Source organism: Neltuma alba, unplaced genomic scaffold (assembly GCF_004799145.2).
Source record: "Neltuma alba isolate B1F8T4 unplaced genomic scaffold, ASM479914v2 tig00011927_pilon, whole genome shotgun sequence".
In the NCBI taxonomy this organism is placed as follows: Eukaryota; Viridiplantae; Streptophyta; class Magnoliopsida; order Fabales; family Fabaceae; genus Neltuma; species Neltuma alba.
The window spans coordinates 348,042-368,429 of record NW_021636517.1 but is presented as its reverse complement, the minus strand read 5'-3'; the positions used below and the strand labels follow the sequence as shown (position 1 = coordinate 368,429).

The 20,388-nt window shown below is 38.3% G+C and overlaps 2 protein-coding genes across 2 annotated transcripts; both read left to right on the top strand.

Moving 5' to 3' along the window:
* The first annotated feature begins 3,595 nt into the window (after positions 1–3,595).
* Positions 3,596–3,988, top strand: LOC114719614 (uncharacterized). Its single transcript, XM_028905126.1, has one exon. The coding sequence runs from the start codon at positions 3,596–3,598 to the stop codon at positions 3,986–3,988; it is 393 nt and encodes a 130-aa protein (XP_028760959.1).
* A 6,517-nt stretch (positions 3,989–10,505) lies between these two features.
* Positions 10,506–11,447, top strand: LOC114719634 (uncharacterized). The gene is made up of 4 exons (XM_028905144.1): positions 10,506–10,748; positions 10,841–10,944; positions 11,045–11,117; positions 11,198–11,447. Exons 1-4 carry the CDS (start codon positions 10,641–10,643, stop codon positions 11,333–11,335), a joined length of 423 nt encoding a protein of 140 aa, XP_028760977.1. The 5' UTR covers positions 10,506–10,640; the 3' UTR covers positions 11,336–11,447.
* Positions 11,448–20,388: the final 8,941 nt, after the last annotated feature.

Here is a 20,388-nt window from a genome sequence, read left to right as displayed (position 1 = left end):
CTTGTGTTCCCAGCTGACTTTTATGTGCTAGATATGACTGATGAGATTAAAGCTGATAGCACTTTGATTCTAGGAAGACCTTTTCTTAGAACAGCCCAAACCATAATTAATGTGAAAGACGGGATCATTATCATGGGCTTTGGGGACCAACAGATTACCTTCAACATTTCTGATGCTATGAGTCAAGGTTATGCAGATTGCTCTTACTTGGGTGTTAATTTGATTGATTGTGCTGTTAATGATGTTGATGATTTGCATGAATCTGATATGCATGAACATGACTGGTATTGTGAGATTGCTGAGCATGATGATGCATTTACTTGTTTATCTACCCCTCATTCTTCTTCTTTTTGCTCATGTTATGGTGACGTGGTGTGTGTTAACTGTTTAGAAGTTGATCACCTCCTTTCCATTTCTCATGATTTTGATGCATCATCTTGTCTTAACTGTGATTCTTCCTTGAACATTACACTTGATGATAGCCTTGAGAAAGGCGAGTTTGTTGATTCTGCAGGTACTGATGATAAAGGAGCTGTTACACAAGCTACACCGGTAGCTTCTCCTTTGAGTGGTGCTGGAACATTAGAAGAGGATAGCAACAAGCTTGCTACTGACTTAGTCACTTCTAATCCCACTCTTTCTTGTGATTTACTTAATGTTTCTGTTGATAAGATTGATACCGATCCTTCTTTTTGTAGGTCATCCAAGAATGGCACTGAGTTGGGAAGTGAAGGACATACACATCATGATGAGCTTATATCTCCTTCCCTAAGCCATATGGACATGCCGCTTGCATTGAATGCACTTGACATAAAAGAATTAGTTCCTTCTGTTGTGCAACCTCCTGATTTAGAACTGAAACCCCTCCCCTCTAATTTGAAATATGTCTTTCTTGCTGCTGATTCTAAATTGCCTGTTATTATTTCCAGTTTTTTGAATAGTTCTGAAGAAGAAAGATTGATTTCTGTGTTGAAGAGTCATAAGGGGGCTATAGGATGGTCTTTAGGGGATATTCCAGGAATTAATCCCTCGGTTTGCACACACAGGATCCTTTTGAATGAAGGGTCCAAGTCAGTTAGGCAACCACAGAGTAGATTGAATCCTCTCATTCTGGATGTGGTTAAGAAGGAAGTCTCAAAGTTGTTGAGTGCTGGGATCATCTATCCCATATCAGACAGTGAGTGGGTAAGTCCGGTACAAGTAGTATCAAAGAAGAGCGGTATCACAGTAGTGAGAAATGAAAATGATGAACTGATTCCAACTAGGGTTCAAAATGCTTGGAGAGTGTGTATAGACTATAGGAAGTTGAATGATGCTACGAGAAAAGACCACTTTCCATTACCTTTTATAGATCATATGTTGGAGAGAATTTCAGGAAAGTCTCACTATTGTTTTCTTGATAGTTTTTCTAGCTATTTTCAGGTGCCTATCGCTCCTGAAGATCAGGACAAGACTACCTTTATATGCCCTTTTGGTACCTTTGCTTATCGAAGGATGCCATTTGGGTTGTGTAACGCTCCAGGCACCTTTCAAAGGTGCATGATGGCAATATTTAGTGATCTTCTAGAGCAAAACATGGAAGTTTTTATGGATGACTTCACTGTTTACGGTGAGAGTTTTGATGAGTGCTTGAATAGCCTATAGCAGGCTCTTGAGAGGTGTATCGATAAGAAATTGGTTTAAAACTTTGAAAAGTGTCATTTCATGGTTGATAAAGGGATAGTCTTAGGTCACCTCATCTCCCAAAAGGGGATTGAGGTTGATAGGGCCAAAATTGAAATTATTTCATCCCTTCCTTATCCTACTTGTTTAAAGGATTTGAGGTCTTTCTTAGGGCATGCAGGTTTTTATCGGCGCTTTATTAAGGATTTTAGTAAAGTTGCTCTGCTCCTTTCTACCTTATTGAAAAAGGATACTGAATTTAAATTTGATGATAAGTGTAGGCATGCTTTTGACACTTTGAAATCTATGCTTGTTTCACCTCCTATTCTCACTGCACCTAACTGGAATTTACATTTTGAGTTGTCTTGTGATGCTTCTAATTTTGCAGTAGGTGCCATGCTTGGACAGAAGGAGGAGAAACAGTCTAGAGTCATCGCATATGCCTCCAAGACGCTTGATTCCGCTCAAGTGAATTATACCACTACGGAGAAGGAACTGTTTGCTATTATTTTTGCTTTGGATAAGTTTAGACAGTATCTTATAAACTCTTGAGTGGTTGTTTTTACAGATCATGCAGCGGTTCGGTACTTATTTAAGAAGCCTCAGTCTAAACCTAGACTGCTGAGATGGGCTTTGCTGCTACAGGAGTTTGATATCGAGATTAGAGATAGAGCCGGAGCGGAGAATCATGTAGCTGACCACCTTAGTCGGTTACCTGAAGGCACATAGGGAGTTGACTCTTCTGATCTTGTTATTGACTCATTTCCTGATTCTGCACTTTTTGCCTTGGCTGTTCATGAGCCTTGGTACTTGAAGTTGAACTTCCCTTAATTGTCGCTTTGGGGTTACTCCAAAAATTAACCGAATTAATGCAATATAGTGCACAATCCGGGTCGTATCACTTTGAGGAGCCGAAAACGAAATTAAATCCTAGTAAATAAATGCAAGTAACCTAAACTATAAAAAGGATTTTTGATTTGAGTTTGAAAAATTGCTAACTAAATGCCTTGAATTAAATTGAAATTAAAATACTTTTTTTTTGTTATTTTCTTTTATATAAAAGATTATTGAAATAACTGAAAATGAAAGAAATGAAAATGAGACACACAAATAACACTGATGATAATCAATCCTCTAATTTAACAATGTAGGCAATCATCACTCTAAAAGATGTGGGAGTTAAAAACAATGAATTAAAAATTATAATTAAGCTTTTAATCCAACAACCGAGCCACCTCGAGTTGCCACAAAATATTTTCCTAAAATTCAAATTACTAACTGCAACCAGAATAGTAAAATGAAATTAAGGATACTAAAAACCAATGCTCAATTAAATTCTTAAATTCACAACAATAGACTTAAAGCTAGCAAGAGACAATATGATCCAAGATTCTAAGCCACCTTAGAAAATCACAATATATTAACTCCAAAATCAATACAAATGTCATAACCACAACATCATAATTGAAATCAAAGCTATAAACAATCCAATGTCAAATGCTAAACAATAATCCAGTCACAATAATCTCCAAATATAATCAGATTAAGCAATACAATTATCCCAACAATTAGAAAAGATGATGCTTCTACTGTTGCCAAGTTTTTACGTTCTCATATCTTTTGCAGGTATGGCATTCCAAGAGCAATCATCAGTGACCAAGGAACACACTTCTGCAACAGGACCATCAAGTCTCTATTGGCTAAACATGGAGTTAATCACAAGCTGGCCACTCCTTATCACCCTCAGACGAATGGGTTATCTGAAGTCTCTAACCGGGAAGTGAAACGAATACTTGAGAAGATCGTGAAACCATCCTGTAAGGACTGGAGTGAAAGGCTTGAGGAAGCTCTTTGGGCTTACAGGACTGCCTACAAGACCCCTATAGGCATGTCACCCTTCCGGTTGCTCTATGGCTAGGCTTGCCATCTACCTATGGAGATCGAGCACAAATCTTATTGGGCAATCAAGGCATGTGATGCAGATCTCGAATCTTCACTTGTCAATCGGAAGATGCAACTCCAGGAACTTGAAGAAATGAGACTTGAGTCCTACGACAATGGCAGAATCTACAAAGACAAGCTGAAAATGATTCATGACAAACAGATTCTGAGAAAGCAGTTTTATGAAGGTGACAAGGTTCTGAAGTTTAAAGCCCGGTTGAAGCTGATGCCCGGAAAGTTTGTCACCAAGTGGGAAGGTCCATTTAGAGTTACTAAAGTATATCCCTTTGGCACGGTAGAGCTCGTAGATGAGGAGACCGGTATAACTTCACAAGTCAACGGCCATCTACTGAAGCACTACTACGAGGATCAAAGACCCCCCTGATCACCCGGTTGTTCCCTTCCACCCTACTCTTTTACTTTCTATTGTATTGCTGGTGATATCTGTTTGCTGAGATAGTTAGGAGTAAGTGTGGGGGAGGGAACTTTCCAGTAGTTGTAGTTGTAGCTGTTTATTTCTGTTTAGTAGTTGTGTGTTTCGTTTCCTCTTGATTCTGTCATCTCTTCTGATCACTTGATTTATACTTGTCTATTTTCATTTCACATTACCTTATCCTACCTCTCCTTCTCTCTTCCTCGTGATAGTGATGTGTTGTGCTTCGATTTCAAATCGGACTTCACAACCTCCCTGTTCACCTGAGAGTTTAGGTTAAGATAATGTTGTTTTTCTTACATTGAGGACAATGTATTGATCAAGTGTGGGGGAGGGATTATTGTTGAGTTGTTGAGTTTTTTTGAAAAAAAAAAAACAAATTTGCCCTTGGGTTTGCTCTTGTTTCCTAAGTATTGCTGCTATAATTGCTCTCTTCTCTGCCTTATTGGTTGATTTCTGAATTGCATCGCATGATTTGAGAGTGATTCTTACTTGGGAATTTTGCTGCTAGTTTTTATGTCCTCCTGTTTTCACTCGCCTCAGTGTTTTGCACTGCTGTATGGGCGAGTTGCTGTTCTCTCTGTTGCTGACTTGACTTTTGTAATCCTTGGGCATCTCTTTTAAAATCCTTTTGCACAATGCTTGTGAATGCTTGTAAATGTTGCACTGCTGAGTTTGATTGCATTTGAATTGAGTGATTTCTGTTCTTAGTTGATTAGCATAGTAGAATGCCTTTAGTGCAGTGTTATTAACCTTGTTTTATAGCTTGATCCTTAAGGAGGAAACATCTTGGAGAAAGCCTTGACGGAAGGATTGTTGAGCCATATATTTTCGCATCTTGTGTGCCTTTCACCTAGTTTTGGTTAACCTTTAGAACTTGTCTAGATTCTTTTTCAAAGCTGCTTTAATACCTAAGTTTATGAAGATGATAGGGGCATTCATTTCTAAACCTTTACCCAAACACAAACCACTTCAATTAACCTTTGTTCACCCCTTTGAGCCTTCACTTTCATTCCATTCATCACTTTTTAGCAAGTGTTTTATATGAGTTACATTTGGTTTTCATTTTGAAAAGTACATCATTAATATCTATATCTTTGCCTTCTTGGGTTTGGATGCCAAAAAAAAAAAGGCAAGGAAGAGAAGAAAATGTTTAGAAAATAAGTTGCAACAAAAAAATAAATTTGAAATAAGGCATTCAATGGTGGTTTGAAGAGCAAGGATTTCTGTTTCAAAAGGTTAAAATCTGCACATTGGTGTTGTTTCATGATTGTACTTTAGCTCACTTTGAGTTGATACTTTGTTACTCATGCATTTCACTTGTTAGTCCATTCATTCATTTGGCTTTGTTTTTCGACATTACAACCCTTCAAGTCCCCTTGATCATGAGTCTAAGGTATGTTAGTGGTGGAGATATTAGAATCTCTACAAGCTTATGGTAGGTGCTAATCTAGGTGGATTGAGTGAAATTTCTCCCATTTGAGAGATGAATGAAACACTTGTACCATATGTGAGCTCTATTATGTTTCTCTCCCTTTATCATGTTATGTTTCAAGCGTTAATTTCTTTGCACTGAAGTATTCTATGATTATTGATTAATTAGGAATAAAGATTACTTGAGTTAATTGCACATTCATGCTTAGTTAATTTTATGGTTGCATGCATTGAGTCTCTTTATTGAATTCTTCTTTAATGAAGTTTTGCCCAGGAGTGCAAAAGGCTAAGTGTGGGGGAGTTGACAAACTCAATTGTTTTTATATATTTTGGTATCTTTTATATGAGTTTTGTTAGCTTAATTGGTCCCTTTTTGCCTTAATTGATTTATTTTATTTTATTTTGAATTATTATTTTATAGGGGCAAAATTGTCATATTTTGATTTAATTGTGACTAATTGATTTTTGAGGACAATTAATGCTACCTTATCCTTGAATTTTGTTTGCAGGTTTTTGGAAGATTTAAAAATTTAAAAAAAAGAAAAAGAAAAAGAAAAGAAAAATAAAATTAAAACAAAAAGAAAAAAAATAGGGAAAATGCCAGAAAAATGCACCTCCAACTCCAAAAGCCCAAAAACGTCTGCCCAATTTCAGTATTCCCGTTTTGGTACCAGCAGACCATTCTGGGATTATTTTCTTAGACAAAAAGACCAAACCGCCCTCAGTGTTATTTTAAACAAAAGGTGGGAACAGAGGCGGTTTTTCGACTCTCTCATTCTCGACCCCTGTTGCAGTCGACGGAGCGAAGAAGAGAGGAGAAGAGAGCGGAGGAGGAAGCTACTACCGGCATCGAAGAAGAGAGAAGAGACGAAGGAAGAGCGTTTGGTGGTCACCGTCGAAGAAGAGAAAGGAAAAGAACGACGGAACGGCTACATTGCGGCAATCGATCGAAGGTGAGGAAGAGAGAAGAGGAGGAATTTGCGGTGAGACAGAGGTAAGTTTGTTAACATTTCTTCCTTCTCTGTGTTTGTTCAAGTTATATATTTGATACTGCTACTACTTTTAAGATGTCGATCGAATGTGTGTGAGAGGGAGTGGGCGGTTTCTGGAGATGAAAATGACAAAGTGAATGTGCAGAAAGTGAAGGACCCAACTAGATTGCTAGCATTTCACCATATGATGACTGATATACTTTCAGGAGTGTGGACCACATACACAGCCCACAGCCCCGTACCTTTTCTTTTCTTGTTAATGATTTTACTGTTTCATCACTACTTTATCTCTACCTTTTTGTTCTTTTCATTCACATTTCCCACTCCTCCAGCCCAGCCACCAAGCTATTCCTGTCAGCTTAATTAACATCGATGACACTGTTATCTCTATGGACAATAATTGTCTTTCATCTATTAGCCTAAGTTAAGTGCATATTAGTATAATTGTATAGTTTGATTTAAGGTATGAACCGCAGTGATGGTGTGGGGGAGTGTGTATAAGGGTGTAGAGGGGGCCAAACTTAAAATAATTATTTGAAAAAAAGGTGAATGTACCCACTGTCATGTAAATATATATATGTTGTTAATCCCTACACTAGAGTTGTAAAATTGTAACCGAAGTTGGAGAAAAGGGTTTGTGTTTTCTTGAAAATGCTGTTGTGAATAGCCATACTGAAGTTGTAAAAGTATATGTAGATGTTGTTAAGCCGTACACAAGGGTTGTAAAGTTGTAACCGAAGTTGGAAAAAGGGGTATGTGTTTTGTTGAAAATACTGTTGTGAATAGTCATACTGAAGCTGTAAACATGTATATAGATGTTGTTAATACCTACACCGAAGTTGTAAAATAGTAACCCCGAAGTTGGAAAAAGGGGTCTGTGTTTTCTTCAAAATGCTGCTGTGAATAGCCATACTGAAGTTGTAAATACTTATATAGATGTTGTTAATCCCTACACTGGAGTTGTAAAATTGTAACCGAAGTTGGAGAAAAGGGTTTGTTTTCTTGGAAATGCTGTTGTGAATAGCCATACTGAAGTTGTAAAAGTATATATAGATGTTGTTAATCCGTACACAAGGGTTGTAAAGTTGTAACCGAAGTTGGAAAAAGGGGTCTGTGTTTTGTTGAAAATACTGTTGTGAATAGTCATACTGAAGCTGTAAACATGTATATAGATGTTGTTAATACCTACACCGAAGTTGTAAACTAGTAACCCCGAAGTTGGAAAAAGGGGTCTGTGTTTTCTTCAAAATGCTGCTGTGAATAGCCATACTGAAGTTGTAAATACTTATATAGATGTTGTTAATCCCTACACTGGAGGTGTTAAGTTCTAACCGAAGTCGGAAAAGGGGGTTTGTTTTCTTCAAAATGTTGTTGTGAATAGTCATACTGAAGTTGTAAATATGTATATAGATGTCGTTAATCCCTACACTGGAGTTGTAAAGTTGTAACCGAAGTTGGAAAAAGGGGTCTCTGTTTGCTTGAAAATACTGTTGTGAATAGCCATACTGAAGTTGTAAACATCTATATATATGTTGTTAATACCTACACCGGAGTTGTAAAATAGTAACTCCGAAGTTGGAAAAAGGGGTTGTGTTTTCTTGAAAATGCTGTTGTGAATAGCCATAATGAAGTTGTAAATACTTATATAGATGTCGTTAATCCCTACACTGGAGCTGTTAAGTTCTAACCAAAGTCGGAAAAAGGGGTCTGTGTTTGCAACAAAATGTTGTTGTGAATAGTCATACTGAAGTTGTAAATACTTATATAGATGTTGTTAATCCCTACACTGGAGGTGTTAAGTTCTAACCGAAGTCGGGAAAAGGGGTTTGTTTTCTTCAAAATGCTGTTGTGAATAGCCATACCGAAGTTATAAATAACTATATAGATGTTGTTAATCACAAGTTCCTAATTGTTTTCTGACATGCTTGTATTAATGTGTAATGTGCAGAAAAAATGGTGTTGGAGGGAGAGACATCAACTTCAAAAGGGCCAAGGAATGGGTATGTCTTATTTAGAGAGGAATTTGCTCAAGGGAAAAAATTCAAGGGTGTAGTAGATAGAACTAACAAGGCGAAAGAGGCATGGGCAAGGCTCTCTATTAAGGAGAAGAAAATATATAGTGAAAGGGCCAAACAAATGAGGCCGGAGAAGAAGAAGAGTAAGAGAGTATGGAAAATGTTCACCCGTTGCTCTGTTCGTCAATTCATGTCACTGGCGGAATTTGTTAAGAGTGATGAAAGTTTAAGACAAAGGATAGAGAACATAGGATTCTCTAAGTTGTTGGATGTGGAAATTGACAAACTCCCACGTGAGTTAATTGTAGCTTTCATTCAATCGTACGATCCAGCAACACATCAGTTCCGATTAAGGGGGAGGACAGAAGAAGTTGAGGCAAACGATGTGGGAACATTGCTTGGTGTGCCCCATACTGGGGAAGAGGTAAAAGGAGATGTTGATGAAAATCATGACACATATAAGAAGCTGAGGAGAAAGTATTTAAATGTTGTTTATAGCAAGATATTAGCTGACATAAAAAGTGGGACGGATGATGAGCATTTTGAACTATTATTTATGTTGGTCACACTTGGCACATTTCTAGCTCCAACTTCAAGTGCAAGAGTTGGTGAGAAGTTATTAAGGGTGGTATGTGCAACTATGAATGGATATGAACAGTATGATTGGGCAACGTACATCATGAATGACCTCTACAAGGAAATGGAAGATTATGTGAATTTGTTCAGGAAGGAGAGGGATCCGTGCTGCACTGTGGGTGGCTGCCTGTACTTCTTGGTGGTATGTTTAGAGCAAAACATGTTGTTCAATGTTAATGTAACTGTTTAATTCAATTGGCTAATGCGGTGTGTTCTATGATTGTGGTTGCAGCTATATTTGGGTGAGAAATTCCCATTGTCAAAAGCTACTAACCATGACCCAACAAATGCTATTGCATATTGGACGGATAAGAGAATAAAGGAATTGGTCAACAAAGAGTCAAAGAGTAACATAGGCCTATTGTACAAAGGGAAGTCTACAAAAGTGGTCGAAGATACAATAAGTGTTGCTCATCTACGGCCGGTATGTTTGTAGTTTTGTATGTATAAAATTCATTAGTATGTAAAGAGTTTAACTGTTTAGCAAATGTGTTAGCAGGAATTGAAGCAAGTGCATCGAAGGATGATGGATGCACTTGAGGAAAGCCATAAAAGGCTTAGTAACCAATTTGCAGAGGAGCTTATGAAGGTGCAGCTCCATCTACAGGGGATGCCAAGTTCAAATCTGAGGGACCTTGTTGACAACACACGCGATGAGGCAGTGATTCTTCCATCTGATGGTAAAGGTGAAGAGGGAGGTAGTGACAAAGGTTATAGTGATGGAGATACTGCTGAAGGTGAAGCCCATGATCAGGAAAGAGGTAGTGATGAAGGTGATGAGGATGGAGAGGAAGGAGACAGTGAGAAAGGTGATGATGAAGGAGATAAAGGGGTGGAGTCATCAGATGAAGAGACTGACAAGGGAGAAGACCAAAGGCCATCAAAGAGAACAATCATTCCAAGTCGTCAAGTAACTTCTCCATGGATTTCCATGTTGAAGCCTGTTAAGAGGAGAAAGAGAGTGATAACTGAGAAAGACAAGTTTTTCAACATTGTCTCTCGTATGTGTTCACGGGAGGAGGGTCAGAAGTAAGATATGCCGTGCATGGAACATTGAAAGCAGGAAATTTTTTTCATCTTGTTTTGTTATTGTTGTTTTACTTACATATGATGTATACATTGCAGGATTATGGTTACAATGTGTGATGAACAAATTGATCGGGATCAATTGCGCACGATAGGTGGAATCGAAAGAGTGAGTAGCCCTCTAATAACAATGGTCGGTAGGGCATTAATGGCAGAGGCAGGTGAGGGAGGACAAGTGAGGCGACACATTTTTGATGCTGAGTTCATGGTGAGCCCTGTGGTGTGTACGGTTTGTTTGACAATTACGGGTTGTGATGATTAAACTAATATGTTGTTTTGTAGATGAAAATGCTTGGTAACCCTTCTCAGTGGCGAGCATCAGAGAACAAACGTGCTATTTTGCCACAGCATATCGGGTACAACCTAGGTGACTGTGATTTAATATTTGGACCCGCAATTGTTGAGTCTCACTGGTTTTGCTTTGTGTTGGAGCCAAAAACAATGCATTTTTATGTCCTGGACTCCATGAGGCTGCCTAATGATATGCCAAAGAAGACCAAGAAGAAGGATTCATTGGAAGAAAAAAGGATGTTTCATCTTCATGCATGTGTAAGGACTAAACTAATGTATCTGTGTATCACAAGTGCCCAATGTTTCCACCTTTTTATCTCATATTTTGGATTTCTGTTGTCGGTTTGCAGAGAGACAACTTTTATGATATAATTGCATTAGTCAGACCTCAACTTGTTGGGAAGAAGCCTAAGACTGATATTATTTTTGCACCTGTTCCACAACAGAACAACTTGTATGTTGTGTTGACTGTTGACATTGTTTTCTAGTTTAAGATGTGAATTGCAGAAGCAGACATACTAACTTAAATGTTTTATTTCCCATTGGATGTATAGGAGAGATTGTGGTGTTCATGTGTTGATCTGGCTAAGCAAATGGGTCCCGGATGTGACATTTGACTTCAATGAGGTATGAAAGTTGTCTGTAATTAATGATTAATTATTTGCCAGGTACGGTGGACATTAACATATGGACCTGTCTATATGCAGAATCATGTAGCTGAGTTTAGGCGTGAGCTAATGTGGTGGCTAGTTAATCATCCGCAAAATTCAAGTCGTGAAGAAGCCTTAACTCTCCTCTCAGAACAGCAGAACAAGACAACCACCAAAAGACGACGTTTGTCATAGTACTTAGTAGGAGGTTCCTTTTACATGTCTATGTGACACTCTGATGTAGTTCCATGTTATTTAACTTGGGAGAACATTTATGTACATGGCAGAAGGACTGATTTCAAGATTAGTAATTGTGTCTTGTTAGCAACGGGTTCATACCATTTGCGACATTAGTAGTCAGACTTTATGGTAAATTTTAACAGCAGCATTATATATGTTTCCAACTTGTGTATCGGTTTTCACAACAGCATTCAAGAGATGAAAACAAGTACCCCTTTTTACAACTTCAGTGAAGCTTTTAACAACTTCAGTATAGGTTTTTCACAACTCATGTATACCCGTTAAGTAATGGGTCCCTTGCACGCCCACACCCAAGTGGGAAACGTGTTGAAGATCGGGGAGAAATTTTACAACTCCAGTGTATGCATTAACAACATTATTATACTATTTTACAACTTCAGTATAGGTTTTCACAACAGCTTTCTGAAGATGGAAACAAATACCCCCTTTTACAACTTCGGTGAAGCGTTTAACAACTTAAGTATAGGTTTTTCACAACTCAAGTATACCCGTAAGCTAACGGGTCCCTTGCACGCCCACACCCTCGTTGGAAACGTGTTGAAGATCGGGGAGAAATTTTACAACTCCAGTGTATGCATTAACAACATTATTATACTATTTTACAACTTCAGTATAGGTTTTCACAACAGCTTTCTGAAGATGGAAACAAATACCCCCTTTTACAACTTCGGTGAAGCGTTTAACAACTTAAGTATAGGTTTTTCACAACTCAAGTATACCCGTAAGCTAACGGGTCCCTTGCACGCCCACACCCTCGTTGGAAACGTGTTGAAGATCGGGGAGAAATTTTACAACTCCAGTGTATGCATTAACAACATTATTATACTATTTTACAACTTCAGTATAGGTTTTCACAACAGCTTTCTGAAGATGGAAACAAATACCCCCTTTTACAACTTCGGTGAAGCGTTTAACAACTTAAGTATAGGTTTTTCACAACTCAAGTATACCCGTAAGCTAACGGGTCCCTTGCACGCCCACACCCTCGTTGGAAACGTGTTGAAGATCGGGGAGAAATTTTACAACTCCAGTGTATGCATTAACAACATTATTATACTATTTTACAACTTCAGTATAGGTTTTCACAACAGCTTTCTGAAGATGGAAACAAATACCCCCTTTTACAACTTCGGTGAAGCGTTTAACAACTTAAGTATAGGTTTTTCACAACTCAAGTATACCCGTAAGCTAACGGGTCCCTTGCACGCCCACACCCTCGTTGGAAACGTGTTGAAGATCGGGGAGAAATTTTACAACTCCAGTGTATGCATTAACAACATTATTATACTATTTTACAACTTCAGTATAGGTTTTCACAACAGCTTTCTGAAGATGGAAACAAATACCCCCTTTTACAACTTCGGTGAAGCGTTTAACAACTTAAGTATAGGTTTTTCACAACTCAAGTATACCCGTAAGCTAACGGGTCCCTTGCACACCCACACCCTCGTTGGAAACGTGTTGAAGATCGGGGAGAAATTTTACAACTCCAGTGTATGCATTAACAACATTATTATACTATTTTACAACTTCAGTATAGGTTTTCACAACAGCTTTCTGAAGATGGAAACAAATACCCCCTTTTACAACTTCGGTGAAGCGTTTAACAACTTAAGTATAGGTTTTTCACAACTCAAGTATACCCGTAAGCTAACGGGTCCCTTGCACACCCACACCCTCGTTGGAAACGTGTTGAAGATCGGGGAGAAATTTTACAACTCCAGTGTATGCATTAACAACATTATTATACTATTTTACAACTTCAGTATAGGTTTTCACAACAGCTTTCTGAAGATGGAAACAAATACCCCCTTTTACAACTTCGGTGAAGCGTTTAACAACTTAAGTATAGGTTTTTCACAACTCAAGTATACCCGTAAGCTAACGGGTCCCTTGCACGCCCACACCCTCGTTGGAAACGTGTTGAAGATCGGGGAGAAATTTTACAACTCCAGTGTATGCATTAACAACATTATTATACTATTTTACAACTTCAGTATAGGTTTTCACAACAGCTTTCTGAAGATGGAAACAAATACCCCCTTTTACAACTTCGGTGAAGCGTTTAACAACTTAAGTATAGGTTTTTCACAACTCAAGTATACCCGTAAGCTAACGGGTCCCTTGCACACGCCCACACCCTCGTTGGAAACGTGTTGAAGATCGGGGAGAAATTTTACAACTCCAGTGTATGCATTAACAACATTATTATACTATTTTACAACTTCAGTATAGGTTTTCACAACAGCTTTCTGAAGATGGAAACAAATACCCCCTTTTACAACTTCGGTGAAGCGTTTAACAACTTAAGTATAGGTTTTCACAACTCAAGTATACCCGTAAGCTAACGGGTCCCTTGCACGCCCACACCCTCGTTGGAAACGTGTTGAAGATCGGGGAGAAATTTTACAACTCCAGTGTATGCATTAACAACATTATTATAAATTTTACAACTTCAGTATCGGTTTCACAACAGCTTTCTGAAGATGGAAAAAAAACCCCTTTTACAACTTCGGTGAAGCGTTTAACAACTTAAGTATAGGTTTTCACAACTCAAGTATACCGTAAGCTAATGGGTCCCTTGCACGCCCACACCCTCGTTGGAAACGTGTTGAAGACGGAGAAATTTTACAACTCCAGTATATGTATTAACAACATTATTATACGAGTTTACAACTTCAGTATATTTTCACAACAGCTTCTGAAGATGGAAACAAATACCCCTTTTACAACTTCGGTGAAGCTTTTAACAACTTAAGTATAGGTTCAAAAAGTTCATAACGTGTCATACTTAAAAACAATATCAACATGAATAATACCCATATTTTTAACTCAGTTCAAATGAAGTTCATATACGATGATCATACTTAAAAACATAAAATATAAGGCAACAATATCAAACATGAATAATAAGGGGACTCGTCTTGCAACTTCTGTCATTGTTAACAACACAGTTAAAGGAAATAACAACTTCAATATAGGTATTTTCCTATAACCAGATCCTTCCTGACAGTACTTACAATCAGTGACAGGCTAACATTAATATTTCATCCCCACTTAATGTTTTCTTGTCACTGACATCAAAATACACATTTCACTGACTATGTGTGACTTACGATGTCGACTTACCACATGACACAACCCTTCATCCAAAAAAATATGAAGAGTTGCAAAATATTTACAAGCCACAACAAAAAATAACCTTTACAAAATAAACCCACACGTGGACTACCAATTTTAACTTGGGTTTGGATTTCTGCATGTTCTTTTACTATGCCCAGGTTCATGACACTGTCCACAGTGGTAAATCTTCCTGTTTTGGAATTGGGATTCCCGCCTCCTAATTCTTGGCCTTCCCGAAGGTCTACTAGTTGTAGGTGGGTATAGCCACACTTGGTTTCCTATATTTTGCAGCATATAATCATTAGGATTAGGCCTGTCAATTGTCACTACTGGAATCATGGTGTTCCCATAAATCTTCTCTTGGGATGTTATTTTATAACAGTCCTCCACAAAATCATACACATTTGCATGAACCACCCTTATTGCAGCACAAGCGTGTGGACACGGAATCCCTGTCATTTGCCATGCAGCACAAGTGCATTCATGTGACTGAACATTGACATATAAGGCTCCACGCGAAGTATGTACACAGACCCTGCCACCTCCATAAGGTTCACCATGCATATGAATCGATCTAGCCACATTTTCCATCACTTTTCCATCAATGTTTGGACCCACACCATTTCTCCAGTTCCTCATTGCCACACTTGCTGCGAACATCTTCCTTGCAACCTTCTCACGATGTTCATGAATAAGTTGGGCAACATTATGCTGCCTTTCCTTTACAATCCAAGCATTGAATGACTCAGCAATGTTCGTTGTTATGTTATCCCACCGTTTATATGCAAACTTGCTCATTGCCCACTTATGAATATCACCATGATTGTTAAGCCACTGAAGTAACTGAGGACTGAAATTTCCCATCCTTGTCATTGCCTTATCAAACTCAACGTTAACCCTTGCATATGCAATGTCATCAAGCAACTTTAATCCAACTTCCTTACTAATACCACTAGTTCTCCTCCTACCTCTGTATAATTTATTCATTTCAGAGCTGAAATTTTCCTTCACGTGTCTATAACAGTATGCATGACGGTCACCTCCAAATATTGCTCCAACAGCTCCTATTATTGCATTGTGACGATCTGACACAATAATTAATTGGATTGCACCAACTATCTGTTTTATCATGTTTAAGAACCATGCCCACTCCTCATAAGTCTCTCCTTTCACAATAGCATACGCGAATGGTAACAATTCATTGTCCGCGTCATATGCTGAGGCTGATAGCAGTGTTCCCCTATATGGTCCACTCAAATGTGTTCCATCTATGTACAGTATATGTCTTGCCCCAGACAAAAAACCCTCTATGCAACAACCATATGCTATGAAAACACGCTCAAATATATTGTTAACAGTTGCTACCCATTCAGCTACCGTCTTCTCATCGGTTTCCTTCAATCGTTGACATATCCATGGTATCAACATGTATGACTGTTCAGGCCTCCCTTGTATTTCCTCTAATGCTTTTTCCTTAGCCCTATATGCTTGCTTATATGTCAACTTCACACCATAATCCCTTGCCAAGGTCCTCCTTATTTCATTTGGACGCTTTTCAGTGTGATCCCTTACCTCCTCAATGATAATTGATGATGTCAAGGCTGCTCTTCCACCATGTGTAACTTGCATCATCTCTTGGGCATTATGCACATGTTCATTACTCAGTCGAGTTACAACGAGGAAAGGACTTCTCTTCGCAGCTACTCTTGCTATTATCCGCCAAGGACAACCTTCAACTTTGCATTTCACATGCACACATTCCTCACAATTTTTGACATATTTGTACTCGAAGTTTTCTGCAATACTAAACTTATATACTGCCTTTCTGAATTCTGTGGCATTTGCAAAAGTTTGCTTCTTTCCTAACAACAATTCCTTCCACTTCACAGCATTCATCTCGGGCATTGGTGTTGGTGCAATCTCTACTGTACTTACTAGCCTCACATGACATCCCCCACCGCCTTCTCTTACACAGTCACCCCCATTTTCATCACAAACTGTTCCGTCCATATTATTCTCCCTACTTGACAAAAAACACATTTGTTGTGACAATCCCAAGTAGTTGTCAATGCTGCATGCATAATTACAACTTTTGTTAGCAAATTCACAACAACAATATAACAAATAACAACTAAAATAACCATAAAAAAACAAGTCTCACATTTGTGGATCATCCATTACTTCCGGTGTACTCTCCTTCAATGCTAGATACACATGTGCACTAGTGTCATTATACTGAAAAAGATTATCAACTTCACTATCATCAACCAAATCTACTAATGCCTTATCATCGAGGCTCACTGTATATTTCATGTCACAAATATTAACATCTATATCAAACCATTCCAATATCATTAACCTCAACTCTTCGTATCTTATCCCCTGTTTTATCGTTCTAACTCTCACACTCCCACCATTGTATCTCATTTCACCTTCAACATTATTAACAAAGTTTCCACCAAGATGAAAAATCAACGCAAGTGTCTTTGAATATGTTGACCCAATATTGCAACTCATTCTGCATTATACCCTGCAACAAACAAGGAAAATATTTCATCACAATGTCATCTCTGTAAAAAGGATATTTCATAAACCCAACACAGCTACTTTCAAAGTTAACAACTTCAATATATCGTTTCACAACTCCACTTTAACTATTAACAACACCCTTCACAACCTCATTACTATGGATATTCAGCCTACTTATATACGTGATCATCGCAGCGCTTCTTCCAATTTCCCTCAGCTACCATCTGCTATCCCCAAAAACAGATCATTATAAACACCGTCCCAGACTAAGCTAACTCTATCACTCACTACCCGACTCATACGTTCCATTCCCACAAGTTAAAAACAACAACCAATACCTCCAGATGAATCAACTTACGATTGCTGCAGCATCGTCTCCCTCTTAAGCTGACAAAACTAACTTGGCCAGAACCCTAACCTTATCTAACAGTAATCAACTCATTTGTTCAGATTGATGACCATTCTCACACCTAAAAAAGGAAAAACCAACACCCCAATATGAAGAACGTATGCCTTACGTAATGCCGCCCCTTACCTACTCTGAACCCTCAACGCCACATACAGAACGCAGGACCACCAAAATGAAGAAAACAGACCGCAACAGTCATGCATGGAGGATGAAACAGTCATATGATTCCAGAAAAACACTTACCCTTTCGAACCACCACGTTTTCGTCACCTTCGACCTGCTGGAACGCGCACGTTTCTCTCCTTTCCTTCCCGCCTATCTTCCTTCGGTGTGCGGTTTATTGTGGTGCCCATGTGGTGCCCACGCTTTGTAATGGGTGAGGGCGGTTTGGTCTTTTTGTCTAAGAAAATAATCCCAGAATGGTCTGCTGGTACCAAAACGGGATTACTGAAATTCGGCGGACGTTTTTGGGCTTTTGGAGTTGGAGGTGCATTTTTCTGGCATTTTCCCAAAAAAATAATAGGGGGCAAAACACCCTAATAATTCCATTCATTATCATCATCAGCTGGGGGAACACGCTGAAGAGAGGAGAACACAAGCGCTGAAATAAAACGCACACACACACGCGACGCCGAACGAGCTGAACGAGGCGGAAGACGCAAGCGAACAGAGCACACACACGCGGGAGGCGCGGCTGGAGACGCGACGCACACGAGAACCAGCGGCGCACAGGGACCTGTGAGTGAGACAGAGTGACAGCACCATTCTTCACCTTCGTCTTCTCCTGGGCACGACAGAACGAGCGACGAACAGAGGCAAAAGCAGAGGAGACGGCCGTGCGAACAGAGTGACAGCAGCGTGAACAGAGTCGACGGTTCTCTTCACTCCTCCTTCAATATCCTTCATGGCTGGATACGGTGGATTGCTGGTGGCAGCGAATTTGATGGCAAACCGTGGCTAATTCATAATTCTCTAATTCAACAATAATGACAGGAGCTTGAATCATCAAAGGGGAGTTTTAGTTGCTTTAATTTCCTATTCAATAATTGTTTAATAATTCCTAGATCTTACGATAGTTTTTCTGATTATTGGGATAATTGTTATGCTTAATCTGACTATATTTGGGGATTATTGTGACTGGATTATTCTTTAGCATTTGACATTGGGCTGTTTATAGCTTTGATTTCAATTATAATGTTGTGGTTATGACATTTATATTGATTTTAGAGTTAATATATTGTGATTTTCTAAGGTGGCTTAGAATCTTGGATCATATTGTCTCTTGCTAGCTTTAATTCTATTGTTTTGGATTTAAGAGTTTAATTAAGCATTGGTTTTTAGTATCCTTAATTTCATTTTACTATTCTGGTTGCAGTTAGTAATTTGAATTTTTGGGAAAATATTTTGAGGCAATTCGAGGTGGCTCGGTTGTTGGACTAAAAGCTTAATTATAATTCTTAATTCATTGTTTTAACTCCCACATCTTTTAGAGTGATGATTGCCTGAATTGTTGAATTGGAGGATTGATTTTTATCAGTGTTATTTGTGTGTCTCATTTTCATTTTTTCAATCTCCATTCATTTAATCACTTTTATATAAAAACAAAAAAAAAAGTATTTTAATTTCAATTTGATTCGTAGTATTTAATTAACAGCTTTTCAAAATCAAAAATCTCTTTTTATAGTTTAGGTTACTTGCATTTATTTATTAAGATTTAATTTCGTTTTTGGCTCCTCAAAGTGAAACGACCCGAGTTTTGCACTATATTGTATTAATTCGGTTAATTTTTGGAGTAACCCCGGAGCGACAATTAAGGGAAGTTTAACTTTAAGTGGCGCCGTTGGTTCTCGTGTGCGTCGCGTCTCCAGCCGCGCCTCCCGTGTGTGTGTGCTCTGTTTGCTTGCGTCTTCCGCCTCGTTCAGGTTGTTAGGCGTCGCGTGTGTGTGCGCGTTTTATTTCAACGCTTGTGTTCTCCTTTCTTCGGCGTGTTCCCCCCAGCTGATGATGATGATGAATGGAATTATTAGGGTGGGGCAAAACGTTGTTGGGGCAAAACGCAACGTTTTGCCCCCTATTATTATTAATTTTTTCTTTTTTTTTTAATTTTAATTTTCTTTTAATTTTCTTTTTTTTAAATTTTTAAATCTTTCAAGAACCGGTAAGCAAAATTCAAGGATAAGGTAGCATTAATTGTCCTCAAAAATCAATTAGTCACAATTAAATCAAAATATGACAATTTTGCCCTTATAAAATAATAATTCAAAATAAAATAAAATAAATCAATTAAGGCAAAAAGAAACCAATTAAGCTGACAAAACTCATAAACAGTAAACACGCAGCTCCCATAACAATGGACGACAATCCAAATTTTGCTGGTCAAAAAGCTGTGCCTAAGAACAAGGAAGCTACAACGGAACCTATAACGGAAGCGACAGATCACCAAAGATTAGCAGTTCTGCTGTCATTTTTATCTGATCTTTCTTTCTCTTGTGATGGTTCCCTATCCTCTCCTTCGTTCTTCCCGGTACATTTTTTCTTTACTTTTTCACTCAGTTGATAATCAAAAAAATCTCTTAAAGTTGGCTCTTTTCCGGCCGTGCCTAAGGCAATGAGTACTATTGCGAAAACCAAAGTAACGATATCCGGATGTGATGCCCGGATCCATAGTAGCACCAACCCCTGCAATAAAACATAATACCTTGCTTCATTTCATCTTTCGAATTTTAAATTTTAGAGTAAAATATTCTCACATCCCTTGCATTCTATCCTAATTATACGAATCTCTTTTCTATTTTAAAAAATACACTTAAGTCTAAATTGTTAACTTCGTTACGAAAATTCGAGAAAGGTACTTTTTTAAATTAAAATTTATATTAAAATACTTTTTATTTACTAACTTATCCTTCATGATACTAAATTCCTAATT